General features: G+C 32.2%; 1 protein-coding gene across 1 annotated transcript; it reads right to left on the reverse strand.

Moving 5' to 3' along the window:
• Positions 1–21,181: 21,181 nt before the first annotated feature.
• LOC139901227 (uncharacterized) lies at positions 21,182–22,722 on the reverse strand. Its single transcript, XM_071883957.1, has 2 exons — positions 22,277–22,722; positions 21,182–21,623 (listed from the first exon to the last, which is right to left on the reverse strand). The coding sequence occupies exons 1-2, from the start codon at positions 22,720–22,722 to the stop codon at positions 21,182–21,184; spliced, it is 888 nt and encodes a 295-aa protein (XP_071740058.1).
• Between the last annotated feature and the right edge of the window lie 1,460 nt (positions 22,723–24,182).

Here is a 24,182-nt window from a genome sequence, read left to right on the forward strand (position 1 = left end):
TTTGCAATTCTTTGTACTCGTGGCTCGTTTCAAGTGCCGTTTATACGTACCGAAGGCCCGGAACGCTAAACCGATCGTTAAAACGCAACCAATCGTTAATTTATTAAAAACCCAATAAATTAATTATTTTTAAAAAGTTAATAATTAATAAACTAATTATTAAAATAAACCCGAGCGTTTCGTTGCTCAAAAAGTAGTTATCAAAATCGTATCATTTTTATCATATTTCATTATCCGAAATATTTATTTGAATTAATATGAACCCTTATTAATTATTGTAACCCTCCAAAGATCAAGTATGTATTTATTACACATAAACACCAAAAAGTCAAATAATCGTCGTTAAATAAACTAACGGAAGGTTAACGAAAGTAACGGAAAAAGCAGGGTTGTTACATTACCCACCTGTTATTGAAAATTTCATCCCGAAATTTTAGTGAACGTCTGCTGAAGTAGTTTCCTCGGAAAACAGTTGCGGATACTTCAGCCTCATCTGGTCTTCACGCTCCCACGTGAACTCTGGTCCTCTTCTTGCGTTCCACCGAACTTTAACGATAGAAATTCTGCTTTGTTTCATCTGTTTGACCTCACGGCCCAAGATTTCAACAGGTTCCTCAATGAAATGAAGTTTGTCGTCGATACGTAGCTCCTCAAGAGGAATAATCAAATTATCATCGGCTATGTACTTCTTTAGATTGGATACATGAAAAACGTCATGAATACCGCTGAGTGCTTGTGGTAGTTCCAATCTGTAAGCTACCGATCCAACATATCTAGGACTCAGTTTACCTCGTTTCCTGAATCGTACGACACCCTTCCAAGGTGATACTTTAAGCATAACTTTGTCAAAAATCTTGGAACTCTATATCCTTCAGCCTAACATCAACATAACTCTTTTGACGACTTCGAGCCGTTTTCAATCGTTCCTGAATCTGTAGGATTTTCTCAGTTATCTCCTGAATAATCTCAGGACCTGTCAACTGACTATCCCCCAATTCGCTTCAACAAATGGGAGATCTACACTTCCTTCCGTACAATGCTTCGAAAGGTGCAGCCTTAATGCTCGCATGGTAGCTGTTATTGTATGAGAACTCAGCTAGTGGTAAATACTTATCCCATCCGTTTCCGAAATCAATGACACACGCTCTCAACATGTCCTCAAAAGTTTGAATAGTTCGTTCGCTCTGGCCATCTGTCTGGGGGTGATATGCTGTACTCATATCTAAACGGGTCCCCATTGCTTTCTGCAATGATTGCCAAAACCTGGAAGTAAATCTGCTGTCGCGATCGGATATAATGGATATAGGAACTCAATGTCTAGAGACAACTTCCTTAATGTAGATCTGAGCCAACTTCTCCATCTTATCAGTTTTCCTTATCGGTAAGAAATGTGCGGACTTAGTGAGACGATCCATGATAACCCAAATAGTATCGTGACCTCCCGCCGTTCTCGACAGTTTCATGATAAAGTCCATGGTAATACCTTCCCACTTCCACTGGGGAATCTCTGGTTGAGTTAATAATCCTGATGGCTTCTGATGTTCAGCCTTGACTTTAACACAAGTCAAGCACTTTCCGACATAGGTAGCAATGTCAGCTTTCAAATTTTACCACCAATAAAACGCCTTCAAATCTTGGTACATTTTATCTGATCCCGGATGAATTGAGTATCTCGACTTGTGTGCTTCCTCCAACACTAGTTCTCTCAATCCACCAAACTTTGGTACCCAAATTTGGTTAGCAAAGTACCGTGTTCCGTCCTCTTTGATTTCAAATTTCTTATCCATTCCTCTGAGAAATACAACATCGACATTTTTTTGTTTCATGGCTTCTTGTTGTGCTTCGCGGATTTGTGATGTGAGATTCGTACGGACAACTATGTTAAGAGCTTTAACCCTAAGGTGTTTCTCCCGCTCTTTTCTGCTTAAGGCATCCGCCACAACATTCGCCTTACCCGGATGGTATTGAAGTTCGCAGTTATAATTGTTAAGTAGTTCCATCCAACGTCGTTGTCTCATGTTGAGCTGTTTCTGATCGAATATGTGCTGTAAACTCTTATGGTCAGTGAAGATAGTGAACTTGGTTCCAAACAGGTAGTGTCTCCATATTTTAAGTGCAAAGACAACAGCTCCTAACTCAAGGTCGTGCGTAGTGTAGTTCTGCTCGTGAATCTTTAACTGACGTGATCCATAAGCAATAACCTTGTTTCGTTGCATAAGCACGCAACCCATTCCTTGACGTAAGGCATCACAATAAACAATAAAATCTTCACTTCCCTCGGGTAGAGACAATACTGGTGCAGTTGTTAACTTCTCCTTCAACAACTGAAATGCAGTCTCTTGCGGTTCTGACCACTCAAACTTCTTGGCCTTATGAGTCAACGCGATTAATGGTCGGGCGATCTTTGAGAATCCTTCAATGAATCTTCTGTAGTAACCAGCTAGACCCAAAAATTGCCTAATCTGCGTTGGCGTCTTTGAAGTTTCCCAATTCTTAACTGACTCAATCTTTGCTGGATCGACCTGTATTCCATTGGCCCCTACAACATGGCCAAGAAATTGTACTTCTGGTAACCAAAAGTCACACTTAGAGAACTTTGCATACAACTGTTCTTCTTTCAGCATAGTCAATATCGAACGTAGATGCTGCTCGTGCTCTTCTCTGTTCTTGGAGTACACCAATATATCATCAATAAACACAATGACAAATTTATCTAGGTATGGCATACACACACGGTTCTTGAGGTCCATGAACACTGTTGGTGCGTTCGTCAAACCAAACGACATCACTGTATACTCATAATGTCCATAATGTGTTCTAAACGCTGTCTTCAGGACATCAGCTTCCTTGACTCTCAATTGATGATACCCGAATCTCAAATCAATCTTCGAATAACAACTGGATCCCTGCAGCTGATCAAATAAGTCATCAATCCTCGGTAGCGGATACCGATTCTTGATTTTCAACTTGTTCAATTCTCTGTAGTCGATACACAACCTCATCGACCCATCCTTCTTCTTAACAAACAGGACCGGAGCTCCAACTTGGAAATTCATGGTTATGTGACCCACCTTCTAGTACCTGTTACAAATTAGGGCATTACAACCCTGATGTTCTTCGCCATGGGGAGCTCTTGTAGTTCTAAAGGTGCAAGTTCGTATATTATACGCGTAACGGGTGCAGCTGCTGGTACCAAATCAATCCAAAATTCGACTTCACGGTGGGGTGGACGTGTAACCTCAGGGAAATCTCTAATAGTTGGGAAATATTCGGGTCTCTTAAATGTCGGCTCATCTTTACTCACATGTGCCAGAATTGAGAGATATTCTCATCTCATGTACTTCTGGACCTTCGAGTAATTAATGTAACATGACGGTGTACTAATCTCCTCTCCGTATACCGTTACTGTCGGTGAAAGGAATTCGAATAGCCTTCTGGTCGTAGCTGCCTTGGTTGTATCATCAGATTTCATGACCCGTCCTAATCCATCCGGACGAAGTCCATATCGATTATAAACGATTCACAACAATTGATTACATCGCGAGGTACTTGACCTCTATATGATACATTTTACAAACATTGCATTCGTTTTTGAAATACAAACATCGAAAGTTGACAAGCACGCATCACATTTCAAAATATATCAGACTATCAATGACTTAATAATAATCTTGATGAATTCAACGACTCGAATGCAACGTCTTTTGAAATATGCTATGAATGACTCCAAGTAATATATTTAAAATGAGCAAATGCACAGCGGAAGACTTCTTACATACCTAAGAATAAACATGCTTTAAAGTGTTAACCAAAAGGTTGGTGAGTTCATAAGTTTAACATAAATAATAATTACATAATTTTAATAGACCACAAAATTTCATATTTCCATTTCTCATAAACAAACGTCCCATACATAGAGACAAAAATATCATTCATATGGATTGAACACCTAGTAACCGACATTCACAATATTCATATAAGAATATCCCCATCATTCCGGGATCCTCCTTCGGACATGATATAAATTTCGAAGTACTAAAGCATCCGGTACTTTGGATGGGGCTTGTTGGGCCCGATAGATCTATCTTTAGAGTTCGCGTCAATTAGGCTGTATGTTCCCTAATTCTTAGATTACCAGACTTAATAAAAAGGGGCATATTCAATTTCCATAATTCAACCATAGAATGTAGTTTCAATTACTTGCGTCTATTTCGTAAAACATTTATAAAAGTTGCGCATGTATTCTCAGCCCAAAAATATATATTGCAAAAGCATTTAAAAGGGAGCAAATGAAACTCACGCATATAAATATTGTAAAACAGTTAATAAAGCATTTGCATGTATTCTCAGCCCAAAAATGTATATAAAAAGGGAATAATGAAACTCACGCATATAAATATTTTAAAATAGTTAATAAAGCATTTGCATGTATTCGCAGTTCAAAATATATTTCAAAAGCATTTAATAAAGCAGTTGTAAAAACAGCGCATGTATTCTCAGTCCCAAAAATATAAAGAGTAAAAGGGAGCAAATGAAACTCACGCATATAAATATTAAAAAACAGTTAATAAAGCATTTGCATGTATTCTCAGCCCAAAAATGTAATGAGTAAAAAAGGGCAAATGAAACTCACCTAATGTATTTTGTAGTAAAAATACATAGAACGACATTGAACAAGTATAGGGTTGGCCTCAGATTCACGAACCTAGATCATTTGTATATTCATTATTACATATAATCGTAATCAAATAAATATGTATGTAAATTTATTAATTATACTACTTTTATATTAATAACAATTATTTTTACTTTGAGTATACATTCAAAATGATTTATATTTTTATAGTTATATTAATGTATATGTATATCTGTTTAGTGTTATGTTAAAAATACATAAATTGTTATATATATGAATGTTTCAAAAATGCTTTATTAATATAGTTAATATATACTTATAATTCTAATATGAATATTTTTAAAACTTTTATTTTTATATTCCTAATACTTTTAATAATAATGATATTGATCATAATACCTTTTGTTTTAATGATAACTTTAAATAACTTGTTAGTAATGATAATAGGTTTTAATAATAATAGCACTAATAATGATAATCTTATTAATAATAATAATGATAGGATAAATGATAGTTTTCAATAATAACTCGCATATTAATGATAATATCTATAGTTTTTAATTAAATGATTAATTTAAAAATATTCGTACTGAAAATAATAATTTTTGATATTAATACTTAACACTTAATAGTAGTAATTATAACAATCTTATTACTAATGGTGATACTAATAATAACTCTAAAATGATGTTAATACTAATAATATACTTATGTTTATCATAAGAGTTCTAATGATAACAATAATATTCATAATCATAATAATGATAATACTACTTAAAATGATAAATTTAATAATAATAAAAGTATTAATAATATTTATAATAATGCTACTTAATAACAATACTAATAATGATAATGATAATATTATTAGTAATAATAGCAATTATATTATAAATTCTAGTATATGTGTTTATAATCAATTTTGATTACTAATAATAGCAATAACAATAATAATAATAATAACAATAATAACTATAACAATAATAACTATAATAATAATAATAATAATAATAATAATAATAATAATAATAATAATAATAATAATAATAATAATAATAATAATAATAATAATAATAATAATAATAATAATAATAATAATAATAATAATAATAATAATTAATTTTGAGAAATACCTCTTAAAAACGTATCTGAAAAAGAAAAGACCCTGGCAGGTCTCGAACCCATGACCTCCCGGTTACACACCAACACTCTAAACCACTCGACTGTATCAGTTTTTCTGAGATTAATTCCCTCTAAAAGTTTATAACTCTTTCTTTTTCTGTTTCTATCCTTCCTCATCTTCTTCATTTGTAATTCGATCAGAGACCAACTCATTAATCTTTATTAACTTGATTATTGTTTTTAATACGTATAACTAAAGTAAAAGCAACTTAAAATGTGATTTCTAAATTAAAAGAACGAATTTAAAAAGAAAAAAATGAAAGGGAAAACCCCCTACTGTACCGTCGCTGTTTCAATTGGAAAAAAAAATTGATTTCGTTTTCAAGTACGTTTTAAATCAAACTTGTAACATAAAATAAGTTGTAACCCACTCCTTGAAACTATTTGTATCGTTAATTGCAGTTTATTCGTAATAACAAACTCGAATTTCCCTCAAGAACGAATCTGTTGACTTTTGAATTTTATCTTTGACTACGAAATTCGAATTGAATATTATGAATTGAAAGACAAGATTTTGCAGAAAGATTAGGTAGAGAATTCCTAACAACTTTACTTTAATAGTTTTTGAAATTGAATTAGAAATTGTGATATGGTGATCCGGGTTTAAGAACAGGGGCAGTCGACGGTTTTCTTAATTTTTCTGTTTGAAATCGAGTAAGCAAAAATTGTAGAAAGTAATTGTGATTGATAATTGGTACTGTAAAGCGATGGGTATCATATAATAACTAAATTGGTCAATTGTTGTAAATAATTAATGGATGGACAGTTTATTCGTTCCAAGGAAATAAAAGACAGGAAAAAGAAAACAACAAAAAAAAATATAAAAGAAAGATATCGATGGTTACTGATTTAACTGAAGGTTGTTATGTAGTGATTTGGATTAGACAAGATCAAAATTCGGGAGCAGGAGTTGGGGAAAGAAATTCAACACCGAACACGATACTTAACAGGATCAAATCTCCTTTCTGATTTTAGTATTGATAAATAAATAAGTAAATATATTACTAATAATAATTCTAATAATAATAATAATTATATAAATCATAATAATAAAATAATAATATTAATAGTTAAATATAATCCCACAATACTGATAATAATTATTTATAATACTTTTAAATACAAAATTTTTAATACTAATAATAATAATTTGTATTATCTTTATAATAGTATTTATGATATTAGTAATAATTTTAATAATAATGGTAATTATAGAATAATAAAAATGGTAATCTTAACAAAAATCATAAATTTTACTACTATTAATAATAGTACCGATATTAATATTAATATTAAAATTTATTCTAATAATATATTAACTACATTTTAATTTGTAAGTATCTTTAATATATAGTTATTAGATATTATTAATTATGTAATATTTGATAATTATCTAACATATATGATATCCTTAATTTATACATTTTTTATATATTGTCATATATATATATATATATATATATATATATATATATATATATATATATATAGATACATCATTTATTATGTATAGATTCATATATATATAGATAGATATTTATTTTAATAGCAACTTTATTTATTTTGTATACTACTTTACCTATTCAGATCAAATAATTAATTTGTATTTTATTGTTTCAAAATATTATATATACATCTATAGTTATATTCATAATTATATATATTTTACATGTTTATGTAAACACAATTGTTCGTGAATCGTCGGGAGTTATCAAAGTCAAATGATTTCATAAAACAGTTCAAAGATTTTAAGACTCAACATTACAGACTTTACTTATCGTGTCGAAATCATATAAAAATTAAGTTTAAATTTGGTCGGAAATTCCCGGGTCGTCACAGTACCTACCCGTTAAAGAAATTTCGTCCCGAAATTTGAGTAAGGTCGTCATGGCTAACAATAAAAATGTTTTCATGACGAATATGAGTTGATAAACAGAGTTTTATTATTTTTAATCAATATAGATAACATGATTCGATTTTGTGAAGCGTACGAATGAAGCTATCACAAAAGATGTAGATGAGTAAATGCATATTTGTCAGTGACGTAATCATGGTTGAATTTAGAAATAAGGTGCGTCTTAACTTTTGACGTAGTCTAGTTTGAATTCCGAAATTCAAGGGATTTAAAGAAAATCTTCGAAATCTAAAAGATTTGATTCTTCAGCGAATAAGAAAATGAAGATTTCTATAACTAAATACGGTGATTTGCCTCGTTTCCTCTGTCTGATATTTTCACTATAAATTTACCTTTTCCGTTCCATTAATTTTCACCACTTCCATACTCAATTCCCAAATTCAAAAGATTGTGAAAAGGCTTAATCCAGTTCTGATTCTTGTTCTTATTCTCACTATCTCAACAATCATTCTCCTTTTCCAACTTTCCCCAGAGGAATTTGCTTACTTCTACTTCGCCCTTAGGATTATTGTGTTTTCAATTCTCTCATGTCTTTATGTTGCAATAAACATTGATATACACGGTTTGTAATTTATGTGTTGTTATCGGGCTTTATATTCTCCCTTATATTTCGAAATCCCTGCTTCTGTCTCCTATAATCATTGTCATTCACAGTTAATGCTCTCTCCTATTTGCTGCGATTTATAACCCCCATTTCTATTTCAGAGATTCATTCTTTTGTTTTCTCTTCCCGACTTTAAATTAAGCGAATAATGGTCCAGAATTCGTAGATATAGAGTTTTGAATGATTATAATGTTCTAAGCAGGAAAGAACGTGATAGCACGATTTGATTTTCAAATTTATCAACATCACGGAAGATAGATCCATCAAGAATACATTTTCTTGATATGTTCAGAAGTTTAGTAAAATGAAGAGTTATGTAACATGACACATGATGACGGTATGATCTACTGTGAACCATCATCACGTTTCATTAGAAATTCAGGCATGACTTACTGTAATATAATCACGTTGATCAAGTGTCATTATATTATACTAACTCGTGCATCAGTTCCCAACACTACTTCAAAAACATTCATATTTTAGACACGAAAGTTTACAGAATATAGAAACTAACAGTTTCTATATGATGTAACACTGATAGCATGAAGAGATTAATGATTTCAGATAAGAATAATTATAAAAATATCTTTAGAAATATGGAGGATATTTATAATGAAAGATACAATAATATCTTTGAATATCTAAGATCAGAGAATGATGGAGACTATTGTCTGCAAGGGTTTAGAGTAACGAGCAAGATATTCGCTAAAGGCTTCAGCAGACATTGAATCATTTAGATTCTTTGAAGTCAAACTTATTCTTTGTGATTTGTCCACGGCTTTCTTCATAGTTTCGCATAATCTGCTTTTCGGTACTAAATTTTCTCTTGAATGTTTCCAATATAATGATACACAGGAAGCACGAAGAGGTATATAATTTCGGACGAGAATATTTTTGAAAATATCCACAGAAATAACAAAAATATTGATGATGATATTTTGCAATTTCTAAGTTCGATGGTTGATGGAGAAAGATTTTTCGCAAGATTTTAACATGACTTCGGAGCAAAATATTCTCTAAAGATTTCATCGGATTCAGTATTACCTAGATTCTTTGAATATAGGGTTTGGTCCTTGTATTTGTCCTTGGTCTCCTTCGTGGTTAGCTCAATCCGTTTTCCAGTTCCAATTTTTCTGAGCTTTTCCAACATACTATTCTTTATCATCAAACTTCCGATGATTAAGGTCGTTTACGGTTGTCTATGGTTTCTGCTGCTTCATTCAACTTTTTCAACATTCATAGTATTGATTTGTGACTGAGTGCTTTTCAGAATTTCAGAATGAGAGATCATAATTCTAAGAGATAAATGTCATACATATAACTGTTGATGTAGATATGATGTGAGTTTTCAAAGTACTGATTGTTGATTCCCGGTAATTGGTATGGCAGTTCTCGTTACAAGATGCGGATGAGTATATGATAGGGTTTCAATGAATAAATATAATGATTTGTCAGAGAGATTTAAGCCATGAAGCAACGAGGTTGCTGGTACGTCTGCTAGTAATATGGTGGAATATAAAAGAATTCTCCAGTATCAAAAGGGTAATCGTATATATATCAGGATTATAGTAAGGCTACTTCGAATGAAAAGTCGAAGTTGACTTGCTGGAGCTGTGACAAAATTGGCTACTTTGAAAAGGGATCGCAAAATAATTTTTTTTTTTTGCTAATAAATGCCAAAGGATCTAACGCGGCTACGTGTTAAACTTTTACTCAGTTGCCGAGAGTTTCTCAGGTGCATAACTATATGCATAAATCTTTCCTTCCGTAGATAAAGTGCGGTTGGTTCATCCTATCGATTGAGGTGTTTTCAAGAATCATGAAAGGTTTGAACGCAGATTGTAATCGTCAAGATACAAACGAGGTTTAAGATGAAATCAAGTGGCAAACTTGAAGAATTGTTTAGTTTCACATATTATAATCAATATTTTAATTCATTTTAATTGTCCAATGTTATTTGTCCACAGTCGATAGTCCACAGTTGACAGTCCAATAATTCATATATAGTTTAATATATAATATTCGAATTAATTAATACGTGTCTTGACCCGTATTCGTCTCAGACTCAATCACAACTCAAACTATATATATTATTGTAGAATCAACCTCAACCCTGTATAGCTAACTCCCGCATTACTGCATATAGAGTGTCTATGGTTATTCCAAATAATATATATAGATGGGTCGATATGATATGTCAAAACCTTGTATACGTGTCCCGATATTTAAAGTGCGTAAAATAAATAACAGAAATTAAATGATGATAAATTAAATGCGTAAAGTAAACAACAGAATTTAAATGACAATAAATAAAATTTGCGAGAATGTAAATTGCGATAATTAAATTGCGATAAATAAAATGTAATCAGTTAGCTAGGAGCAATTAGCTAGGAACAGTTAGCGTGGATTCTTAACAAAATTTCTTATAGTTAATTTGTTTGTTTCTAACAAATTTTATTTCGTCAAATGTTTTCTTCATTATGCCACTTGTTGAATTCTGATAAATCAAAATCCAAATATGAAATTGGATAAAAATGGTTATTCTGCCGTGAACGGATTCGTATATCTGTGGATGTAAGTGGGATGGTAAATAACTGTTGAATCAGATTCGAAGAACTTACAATGTAACTTATTAATGTGAAATCTAAATATTCCTCGGGTATTACCTACCCGTTAAAATATTTTCACCATTAACAGTTTGTACAAAAAAAAATTTTAATTACAATCTTTATGAAAACATATATACATATATATTTTCTTCAGATGTAATCATGAATTTAATGAGCTAATATGATATTAATCTCATTTGATTTTTCGTTAGAACTAGAATGAATAATCCCTAAAACTTTAGAGATTAGATAATCGTCGTGAAGAACGAAGATAATTGATGTAGAACAATACGTAGAACGATGATTATACTCGAGGTATAGAATGAGATATTGAGGCATGGATTGTTGAGGGTACTGGTGCTGTTATTGATGGTACTGTTGGTGCCAGTGATGTTGTTGAAGCTGGTAAATTTTGCACCATATTCTCCGAATTTATTACTCGGGCGCGAAGCTCGTTGACTTCTTCCATTACTGCAGGATGATTGTCGGCAGGAATGAGCGGATGAATAAGGTTTAGAATTATGGATAATATATAATAGTTACGAGATATCCTGGAAATGAGGGTGAAAATGGTGTTTCGGACTGATTCACCGGTAAGTGTTTCAGGTTCTTCACCAAGAGGTGAATTTGGTTGATGGAAAGGATTGCCTTCTTCACGTCTCCATGGATTAAGTCAACTACGAGCCCATTCTCAATTTATCCAGAATAGATGATGGCTAAATGGTTGATCCATTCTGGTTATACTGCTTTCGGAGCTTGAGTGAAAATCCAAGTAGGAATAGCTGTCGGAATAACTATCGGAATAGCTATCGAAATCTGAGGGACTCGAACTGGTTGAGGGGTTCATCTCATACGATCAGATGAAAGATTTTCGATAAGAAATAGATTATAGGATGTAGATTAGTACCCTGCAATACATAATTTACATATGCATATATAATACTAAAATCCCATACGTTATGGAGGAATCTACGGAAGCTGTCAGGCAAAGTCTACAGTAACAGATATGCTAAGATATGAATTAGCAGATATGTTAAGATACAAATTTTGTCTATACACTATTCATGCAATCATTGCAGTAAGATGTGTCTAGACTAAGAATGATAAGTAGGTAATTTCCTAAGGATGATAAGCAGATGATTTCCGACACGAAATGATAAGCAAAACTTTTGACATCCAGACACGGTCGAAGTCCAGACTCACTAATGCATCCTAACGACTTATCAGTTAGACACACTAATGCAGACCTGGTTCGCTAAGACCACCGCTCTGATACCAACTTTCATGACCCGTCATAATCCATCCGGACGAAGTCCATATCGATTATAAACGATTCACAACAATTGATTACATCGCGAGGTACTTGACCTCTATATGATACATTTTACAAACATTGCATTCGTTTTTGAAAGACAAACATCGAAAGTTGACAAGCACGCATCACATTTCATAATATATCAGACTATCAATGAATTAATAATAATCTTGATGAATTCAACGACTCGAATGCAACGTCTTTTGAAATATGCTATGAATGACTCCAAGTAATATCTTTAAAATGAGTAAATGCACAGCGGAAGACTTCTTTCATACCTGAGAATAAACATGCTTTAACGTGTCAACCAAAAGGTTGGTGAGTTCATTAGTTTAACATAAATAATCATTTCATAATTTTAATAGACCACAAAATTTCATATTTCCATTTCTCATAAACAAACGTCCCATACATAGAGACAAAAATATCATTCATATGGATTGAACACCTGGCAACCGACATTCACAATATTCATATAAGAATATCCCCATCATTCCGGGATCCTCCTTCGGACATGATATAAATTTTGAAGTACTAAAGCATCCGGTACTTTGGATGGGGCTTGTTGGGCCCGATAGATCTATCTTTAGAGTTCGCGTCAATTAGGGTGTCTGTTCCCTAATTCTTAGATTACCAGACTTAATAAAAAGGGGCATATTCAATTTCAATAATTCAACCATAGAATGTAGTTTCAATTACTTGCGTCTATTTCGTAAAACATTTATAAAAGTTGCGCATGTATTCTCAGCCCAAAAATATATATTGCAAAAGCATTTAAAAAGGGAGCAAATGAAACTCACGCATATAAATATTGTAAAATAGTTAATAAAGCATTTGCATGTATTCTCAGCCTAAAAATGTATATAAAAAGGGAATAATGAAACTCACGCATATAAATATTTTAAAATAGTTAATAAAGCATTTGCATGTATTCGCAGTTCAAAATATATTTCAAAAGCATTTAATAAAGCAGTTGTAAAAACAGCGCATGTATTCTCAGTCCCAAAAATATAAAGAGTAAAAGGGAGCAAATGAAACTCACGCATATAAATATTAAAAAACAGTTAATAAAGCATTTGCATGTATTCTCAGCCCAAAAATGTAATGAGTAAAAAAGGGCAAATGAAACTCACCTAATGTATTTTGTAGTAAAAATACATAGAACGACATTGAACAAGTATAGGGTTGGCCTCAGATTCACGAACCTAGATCATTTGTATATTCATTATTACATATAATCGTAATCAAATAAATATGTATATAAATTTATTAATTATACTACTTTTATATTAATAACAATTATTTTTACTTTGAGTATACATTCAAAATGATTTATATTTTTATAGTTATATTAATGCATATGTATATCTGTTTAGTGTTATGTTAAAAATACATAAATTGTTATATATATATGAATGTTTCAAAAATGCTTTATTAATATAGTTAATATATACTTATAATTCTAATAATAATATTTTTAAAACTTTTATTTTTATATTCCTAATACTTTTAATAATAATGATATTGATCATAATACCTTTTGTTTTAATGATAACTTTAAATAACTTGTTAGTAATGATAATAGGTTTTAATAATAATAGCACTAATAATGATAATCTTATTAATAATAATAATGATAGGATAAATGATAGTTTTCAATAATAACTCGCATATTAATGATAATATCTATAGTTTTTAATTAAATGATTAATTTAAAAATATTCGTACTGAAAATAATAATTTTTGATATTAATACTTAACACTTAATAGTAGTAATTATAACAATCTTATTACTAACGGTGATACTAATAATAACTCTAAAATGATGTTAATACTAATAATATACTTATGTTTATCATAAGAGTTCTAATGATAACAATAATATTCATAATCATAATAATGATAATACTACTTAAAATGATAAATTTAATAATAATAAAAGTATTAATAATATTTATAATAATGCTACTTAATAACAATACTAATAATGATAATGATAATATTATTAGTAATAATAGCAATTATATTATAAATTCTAGTATATGTGTTTATAATCAATTTTGATTACTAATAATAGCAATAACAATAATAATAATAATAATAATAATGATGATAATAATAATAACAATAATAACTATAATAATAATAATAATAATAATAATAATAATAATAATAATAATAATAATAATAATAATAATAATAATAATAATAATAATAATAATAATAATTAATTTTAAGAAATACCTCTTAAAAACGTATCTGAAAAAGAAAAGACCCTGGCAGGTCTCGAACCCACGACCTCCCGGTTACACACCAACACTCTAAACCACTCGACTGTATCAGTTTTTCTGAGATTAATTCCTTCTAAAAGTTTATAACTCTTTCTTTTTCTGTTTCTATCCTCCCTCATCTTCTTCATTTGTAATTCGATCAGAGACCAAATCATTAATCTTTATTAACTTGATTATTGTTTTTAATACGTATAACTAAAGTAAAAGCAACTTAAAATGTGATTTCTAAATTAACTGAACGAATTTAAAAAGAAAAAAATGAAAGGGAAAACCCTCTGCTGTACCGTAGCTGTTTCAATGGAAAAAAAAATTGATTTCATTTTCAAGTACGTTTTAAATCAAACTTGTAACATAAAATAAGTTGTAACCCACTCCTTGAAACTATTTGTATCGTTAATTGCAGTTTATTCGCAACAACAAACTCGAATTTCCCTCAAGAACGAATCTGTTGACTTTTGAATTTTATCTTTGACTACGAAATTCGAATTGAATATTATGAATTGAAAGACAAGATTTTGCAGAAAGATTTTGCAGAAAGATTAGGTAGAGGATTCCTAACAACTTTGCTTTAATAGTTTTTGAAATTGAATTAGAAAATGTGATATGGTTATCCGGGTTTGAGAACAGGGGCAGTCGATGGTTTTCTTAATTTTTCTGTTTGAAATCGAGTAAGCAAAAATTGTAGAAAGTAATTGTGATTGATAATTGGTACTGTAAAGCGATGGGTATCATATAATAACTGAATTGGTCGATTATTGTAAATAATTAATGGATGGACATTTTATTCGTTCCAAGGAAATAAAAGACAGGAAAAAGAAAACAACAAAAAAAAATATATAAAAGAAAGATATCGATGGTTACTGATTTAACTGAAGGTTGTTGTGTAGTGATTTAGATTAGACAAGATCAAAATTCGGGAGCAGGAGTTGGGGAAAGAAATTCAACACCGAACGCGAAACTTAACAGGATCAAATATCCTTTCTGATTTTAGTATTGATAAATAAATAAGTAAATATATTACTAATAATAATTCTAATAATAATAATAATTATATAAATCATAATAATAAAATAATAATATTAATAGTTAAATATAATCCTACAATACTGATAATAATTATTTATAATACTTTTAAATACAAAATTTTTAATACTAATAATAATAATTTGTATTATCTTTATAATAGTATTTATTATATTAGTAATAATTTTAATAATAATGGTAATTATAAAATAATAAAAATGGTAATCTTAACAAAAATCATAAATTTTACTACTATTAATAATAGTACCGATATTAATATTAATATTAAAATTTATTCTAATAATATAGTAACTACATTTTAATTCGTAAGTATCTTTAATATATAGTTATTACATATTATTAATTATGTAGTATTTGATAATTATCTAACATATATGATATCCTTAATTTATACATTTTTTATATATTGTCATATATATATATATACATCATTTATTATGTATAGATTCATATATATATATATATATATATATATATATATATATATATATATATATTTATTTTAATAGCAACTTTATTTATTTTGTATACTACTTTACCTATTCAGATCAAATAATTAATTTGTATTTTATTGTTTCAAAATATTATATATACACCTATAGTTATATTCATAATTATATATATTTTACATGTTTATGTAAACACAATTGTTCGTGAATCGTCGGGAGTTGTCAAAGTCAAATGATTTGATAAAACAGTTCAAAGATTTTAAGACTCAACATTACAGACTTTACTTATCGTGTCGAAATCATATAAAAATTAAGTTTAAATTTGGTCAGAAATTCCCGGGTCGTCACATCAGATAACCAGTTTGTTTCAACCACGAGGTTAAAACTTCCTAGTTTAATTGTTCTATAGAGTACACGTTGTCTAAGGAAGGTACAGGGTTATAAACGTTGTGACCAAATTCTCTAGCGTTAAAGCTTCTCTCAGCACCGGTGTTGACAGCATATATAAACATTATGGTTGATGAGTGAGAACGTGACGAATTTCATGAAAAACTGAAAATGAACAAGGTGTAATGGCAACTCAAACAAAATCTGATATTTAATCGAAAAGGGTTGGTACAACTCCCAGGCGTGTGTGTCTCGCGGGAAACAGATGAAGTGTAGTTCGCGTCCATGTGTTCAAAGTTGGTTGGTAATGTTTGTGGGTATAATGAAAATGATTGTCGCTTAAGGGGAGTACGTTAGAACAGAATGAGAAGAGATACAGTAACAAGTAGTACTTACTGGTAACAATGAGTGGTGGTGGTAGTGGCAAGTAGCGATAGGTTGTGATGAGCAGTGATGAGAGTAGTGACGGTTTAGTTATTAGATTACATGCTCGCATCACAAGTATATACACATGTTTATTAATGTACCCAATAAGGTATAATAGCTATCAGTCGATAGGCTCGTGGAGGGGAAACAAAATCATGAACGGCGGGTAGTTGAATGATAGATAAGTTGGAAATTGAGTAGACAATATCTACTATGTATTGTGCAGGCTGTTACCAGAAATTCCTCCTCTAAAGACGTATCAGAAAGAGTTGTGATGCACAGTAGCGAGTAGTAAAGCGTGGATGTGTTAGTAGTGACGGGTAGTACTTAGTAGTGGTAAGTAGTAATGATTAGTATTGAGTAGTAACAAGTAGTAAGGGGTATCAGTAAGTAGCATTTAGTAATGACAAATAGTGAGAAGTAGTGATCAGTCGTGACTAGCAGTGAGAGGCGGCGTTGAGTAGTAGTTAGCAGCGTTAAACAGTGCTGAGTAGTGGTGTGAGATGACGAGTGTGTTCAGGTAGTGTCTTTGTAGTGACAAGTAGTGATCGGTGGTAGCAGGTAGTGTCGAGCAGTGATGAGTTGTGTCGAGATTACAAGTTGTATTACAATTAATTTGCACAGTGTAAGTTTCTACTCACATTTTAGATTACACGGTTTGTTTTCTAAGCGTTGTTTATCCAAGTAACCTACTTGACTCGGCCCCAATTCCTTATTTTGCGATGTCGGAACTTCTATACGAGTTACCGTAATGTAATCCCGGTCATTACATTACGCTATCTCACATTTCCATTCGACATCACTCTATAAGTTCAAGATAGCGTAGTCAACTTAAATCATTTAAGTCTTGCGTCGTGTGTACGTATGCGATTCGTGATACAGTATTTAGTCTAAGTCCGTATCGTATTAGTATAAGGTGTATATGTTTGTGATGCGATGTGTAGCCCAACATGTAGCATGGTGTCACAAACAGTGCAAGTATGATGCATAAAAGTCGTCCAAGACACATGGCTATAGACTAGACTTCACTAATGCATCCTACGGTTAGACACACTAATGTATCCTAGTTCCCTATAGCCAAAGCTCTGATACCAACTGTAACACCCCGTCAAAAATCCCTTTAATGGAACGTTAACTCTGGTCCCAGTGCTTAGCTTGACTTCTACGTAACAGCAATATTCTACAGCGGAAGCAATTAATACCTGAGAATAAATCACGCAAAACGGATCAACAATAATGTTGAGTGAATCTACAGGTTTTAGTTAAACAATACAGTATGTTTAAGAAATAATATATTTCCGAAAAACGTTTAATAGTGGAAGACCACCAAAGTTTTATATCAAAAGTTTGCATACAGCAATGTCAAGTGTTAACTATTCGTAATCAGTGATATCAAGTTACAAATGAGTGACACCAAAATAGTTTCGTTTCATATACTTGTAGACATTACCATGTCTAGTTTTAAATGTTTGTAAACCACAGTTTCAAGTAACGTATCATAGTATCTGAAAACTGGTTATCAGAAAAATAGTTTAATTCCCTTGACCACGAGATTTTACAAGTACAACACAAAGTTGTAAAACGTTTGCATAATATATGAGCACCTGAATACTAGCAATGACCCGAGTATAGAAGCCACTATACCCGCCTTAACTCATAAAATGTTATACACTTGTTCAAATGTATTTAGTGTTCAAAGTAAATGCACCACGGTTAATATTGTTTGGGCGAGGTTGTCAACCTAACGGATCCGTCCATCTAAATTGTGCTTACACCGATGGTATTAAAAGTATTCAAGCTAGAGGCTTTTTGAACAAACTCAATATGCATATATAGTACTCACGTCAATACAAAAGCATTTGAAAATATAAGTATAACAGCGTGTATTCTCATCTCTGAAAATATGTAAAAAGCGGGACTGTAGACTTACCTTTGAATAAAGCTCGGATTGAAAAGTGAACAATTAACTTGTACGGTTTATAGCCGAGTAATGAAACCTAAGTATACGTATTTAGGTTGGTCAATATATGTATCTTAAATAAGTGTGGTTTCATAGTGTACATTGTCTTATTGCTCGACTCGACGCGTTTCAAAGTAAAAGTCAACTATATCATGCAAGTCAAACAAAGTCAACTGAAGTCAAACCGAAAGTCAAACTTGGTCAAAGTAGTCAACTAAAGTCAACATCAGTAGGTTCATGTCAAATATTGGTCAACATGTCAAACCTAAGTCAAACAATACGTTTTAGGTCATGAATGATCATTTTCACAATTTCAGTTTATCGTTATGCACAAAGTTCATGAACACGTAGCATACTTAGCACATTATCTCATAGTACAAAATTCAAGTAAACATGAAAAACTCCAGTTCATAAATATACTTAAAATTGATTCCAAAAAGTCTGGCCAGGGACTCATACGACAATTAGAAGTCAGGAATCAAAAGGGATACATTTGGGGTTTGCCAAGTCAGTTTCTGACCGCGCACTAATTTCATTTTGGCTATAACCGGGGTTAGGAACATGAAATTGATACAAGACTAGTGGCCATAGTTCAAAGACAAATCAAAGTAACACATATCAAAAATTTAGAAACTTTTGTTTGGCCAATTTGTACAGTTTATTCGTGCAATTTGAACATTCCGTTTTCAGCTCAAATCAGAATTCACATAAAGTATGGCTCTATTGTGCCCAATGCATAAGGTTTCAGAGATTGACATAAACTAACAATAAGTCAAATATCATGTTAAGTTTCATTTTCCAGAAGCATACATTCTCAATCAATAAACACAATCCACAGAGTATAAAAGAGTGAGCAATTTGCAGATTCGATTCTCATTTAGCTAGTCACATTCGCACGCGATTATCCGAAGATCTAGATACAATTAGCCTATGATATATACATGAAAAGTGAATTATATTTTGTATACATTTCAAATATGCAAATCTTTAAGCACATAAGTTAACACATTTTATCATACAAGATTATTTTCATGCAAGTGCTGTATAAAACTACTTTTACACTAATTCAAGCATATCTCGGGCTATACATAAGCAAACGACATGATATCCTAGTCTAAATTGAGTGTTTTTAAATTATATTTCCAGTGGTATAAGTTTCACATGCCAATTCGTGACCTATCAAACCCAGATTTCTAATCAAGCAACAAAAACACAACGATAATTCAAATTGACATAACTTAATCATATGGAAACGAAATCAAGTGAATCCAAAGCCTAAAATCAATAGTTTTTCATGAGGATTCTAATTATATCATAATAATTAACATTTAACAAAATCAAATTTCTGTACACATCAAAATCAAATTCGGTTTTTATGTGAAACAATCAATTCGATCAAATTAACGACTAACAACACATACAAACGCGATGAATCGAGTAATTGACCAACATAAACTAAAAAAATTTATGAAATCAGAATTTTTAAAGCTAGGGTGCATGTGATTATACCTTTGATCAAGAAATCGTTTATACCAACGCGTAGAGCACGAAGGGAATTACAATCTTTATGTTGAAGGTTTAATCAAAAGATTAATTTTTGATGTTGATTGGGTGGGGTGAAGAACGACGGCCAAGGGAGGAGGGAGCCAAAAAAATTTCGACTGGTAAAAATTAAGTGAAAGGATTATGCAGTTTAGGTTTACACTCTAATTTATATTAGGGTTTAACTATTACAAATTACAAACAAGTCCCTTATGTTGCAATAATTAAAATAAAAGGGGTGGGGATGGGGTTTTGGCCGAATGGGACCCACCATGGTGTCCCGGGTTCGTGTTTTGCAATTCTTTGTACTCGTGGCTGGTTTCAAGTGCCGTTTATACGTACCGAAGGCCCAGAACGCTAAACCGATCGTTAAAACGCAACCAAACGTTAATTTATTAAAAACCTAATAAATTAATTATTTTTAAAAGTTAATAATTAATAAACTAATTATTAAAATAAACTCGAGCGTTTCGTTGCTCAAAAAGCAGTTATCAAAATCGTATCGTTTTTATCGTATTTCATTATCCGAAATATTTATTTGAATTAATATCAACCCATATTAATTATTGTAACCCTCCAAAGATCAAGTATGTATTTATTACACATAAACACCAAAAAGTCAAATAATCGCCGTTAAAAAAACTAACGGAAGGCTAACGGAAGTAATGAAAAAAGCAGGGTTGTTACATTATACCTTTGATTCTGTTAGAGAACCATTCAAAGCATTTAAGTTGGATTTCTTTGAAGACCATTGTACTTGTCGGTTTTGCTTTAGTGAATGTGAAAGCATTCCCGTTTGTCCAAATCAAATAACCTGTAACTCATTCAGTAGCTTGCCACAGTTGTTTACCTACATCGGAGGTAAAGGTGTGACCGTTTTCGAGAAATGCTTCATTAATACTCGTGTGTGAAAATGCGCCAAGATTCCACCATTCAAAAACCCGGTTCCATATGTCAAGTGAAAAATTACATAAGATAATGGAGTGATCCACCGTTTCCTGACCATCATCGCAAACCGGGCAACGAATAGTGCCTAAATCCATGCCACGTTTGTCCAGTTTGACCCTAGTGGGAAGTCGATTATGTCTTGCTCTCCAAATGAATAATTTGACCTTAAGGGGGACTAGTTTGTTGTGAAGGGTGCAGTTATCCAGATTGATAGCAGGAGTACCAAGTTCGGCTTGGCTCAACAGTCCGGATAATAGTTTAATCGAGAACACACAAGTTGGGCTTAAAGGCCATGTTCGTTCATCCTGTCCGGAGCTACAAGGCACAAAACTTGATAAAATATTAGTGAGATTGGTAACGTCCCCTAGCAATCTCCCCGAGATACTACGGGACCAACACCAATGAGTTTGGATGCTATTATCTACCCAACGAACCCGATCAAATATGGTGGCATTTTGGTTTGAATCTAGCCGAAAAAGTCTATTGAATTTATCCTTAAGTATGAAGTCCCCGAGCCAAGTTTCATCCCAAAATCTAGTTAGAGAACCATCAACAACCTTTTTTAAAAAGAGTAGATAAATGGAATATTAGTGTTAATTTGATATTTGCACTTTTAAAATAGACAAGTTGACGAAAGATGTCCCGTAGGAGGAGAATATGACTCGATTAGACCGCCCTCCGCCCCATAAATACTTTTTATTATGTTCACCCAAAGTGAGTTAGATTCTTTTCTAAATCTCCACCACCATTTCTCGAGGAGGGCATGGTTTTTTATTTCGAGTGACCCAATACTAAGACCCCCATAGTCATAAGGTAGCAAACACATGTCCCATTTTACCCATGCCAGTTTTGAAACGTCACTAGACCCGCCCCAGAAGAAGCGACGTCTCAAGCTTTCGAGTTTTTTAATTACACAAGAGGGGGCCAGGAAAAGGGAAAAAAAAGTAAAGAGGTAGACTAGATAATACCTATTTAATAAGCGTGAGCCTCCCTCTAAATGATAATGACTTAGCCTTCCAATCCACAAGCCTTTTATGAAACTTCTCAAAAAAGGGTCCCATTCTTTTTCTTTACCCATAGATGAGCCGATTGGAATACCAAGGTAGGTGATGGGAAAGGAACTCGCTAAGCATCCAAGCCAAGTAGCCATCAAATTCGTGTCAGCCCTAGATACCCCAAAATTGAACACACAACTTTTATGGAAATTTATCTTTAAACCTGAGGCTGCTTCAAAGCATTTAAGGATTTTTACTAAGTTGCACGCATTCATCCTATTCCATTCCCCAAAGAATAAGGTGTCATCCGTGTACTGGAGGTGAGTTACGTGGCGCTTATCCCATCCAACCTCAATACCCGCAAATTTGTTGCAGGCAGCCGCAGATTTTGTGAGGTGATTAAGACCCTCGACCACCATGATGAAGAGATAAGGCGATAGTGGGTCGCCTTGTCAAACCCCCCTTTGAATCTTAAATTCGCTGGTAGGCGAACCATTTACCAAGATGGAGACCGAAGCCGAACGAAGACAATTCATAATCCACTTTATCCAGCGGGAGCCAAATCCCATTAATTCTATTATTTCCATCAAAAAATCCCAATTGATGCTGTCGAAAGCCTTTTTGAAATCAACCTTGAATAAAAAGCCTTTCCTTTTTATTGCTTTAATGCCATGTAAAACCTCGCTTGCAACTAAGATGCCATCCAGGATATATCTATTTTTTATATATGCAGTTTGCTCAGAACCAATTACCGAAGAAATCATGAGTTGTAGTCGCTTTGTTAGGACCTTAGATAAAATTTTGTAGAAATAACCGATGAGACTGATTGGCCTGTAATCACCAAAACTTAGCGGGTCATTCTTTTTCGGTATTAAAGCGAGGAAAGAAGAATTACAGCCCTTAGGGATATCGCCAAGTTCCCAAAAAACGATTGAAAGCCGAAAGAAGATCATCTTTAATTAATTCCCAATATTTTACAAAAAATCTCATGTTAAAACCGTCGGGACCCGGGGCTTCCCCCCCCCCCCCCCCCCAACAATCTTTAATTGCATTAAGTATTTCCGATAAAACAACGGGCTTTTCTAGATTTGAGGCTTCTTCAGTAGACAATCTTTTTTCAAGTGGACCTCGGATTTTAAATCTTCTCGATCCGTGATCTTTAAATCTCTCTTGAAAGTGCTTTACGGCTTCAAATTTAATGGCATCCAGGTTTTCAATCCATATACCATTTGAGTTGATTCCATGAATGTTATTCTTGTTTTTTCTTCTTTTGATACACGAATGAAAGTACTTACTGTTTTCATCCCCTTCTGTTGCCCATTTAATTATTTATTTTTGTTTCAAGATTTCGGCTTTTTATTTTTCCTTTTGTAGCCATTTTTCCCGTGCTTGAAGCCATGTTTCAATTTCATATCAGTGATATAGTGACCCGTCCTAATCCATCTGGACGAATACATTACATTTGGTTACATCGCGAGGTACTTGACCTCTATATGATACATTTTACAAACATTGCATTCGTTTTTTAAAAAAAAGGCAAACTTTCATTACATTGACAGTTGACGGCATGCATACCATTTCATAATATATCCAACTATAATTGACTTAATAATAATCTTGATGAACTCAACGACTCGAATGCAACGTCTTTTGAAATATATCATGAATGACTCCAAGTAATATCTCTAAAATGAGCAAATGCACAGCGGAAGATTTCTTTCATACCTGAGAATAAACATGCTTTAAAGTGTCAACCAAAAGGTTGGTGAGTTCATTAGTTTATCATAATCGATCATTTCCATCATTTTAATAGATTACAAGATTTTCATTTCCATTTCTCATAAATATACGTCCCATGCATAGAGACAAAAATAATCAT

The sequence above is a fragment of the Rutidosis leptorrhynchoides genome, chromosome 3 (genome assembly GCF_046630445.1).
Source record: "Rutidosis leptorrhynchoides isolate AG116_Rl617_1_P2 chromosome 3, CSIRO_AGI_Rlap_v1, whole genome shotgun sequence".
Taxonomy (NCBI): Eukaryota; Viridiplantae; Streptophyta; class Magnoliopsida; order Asterales; family Asteraceae; genus Rutidosis; species Rutidosis leptorrhynchoides.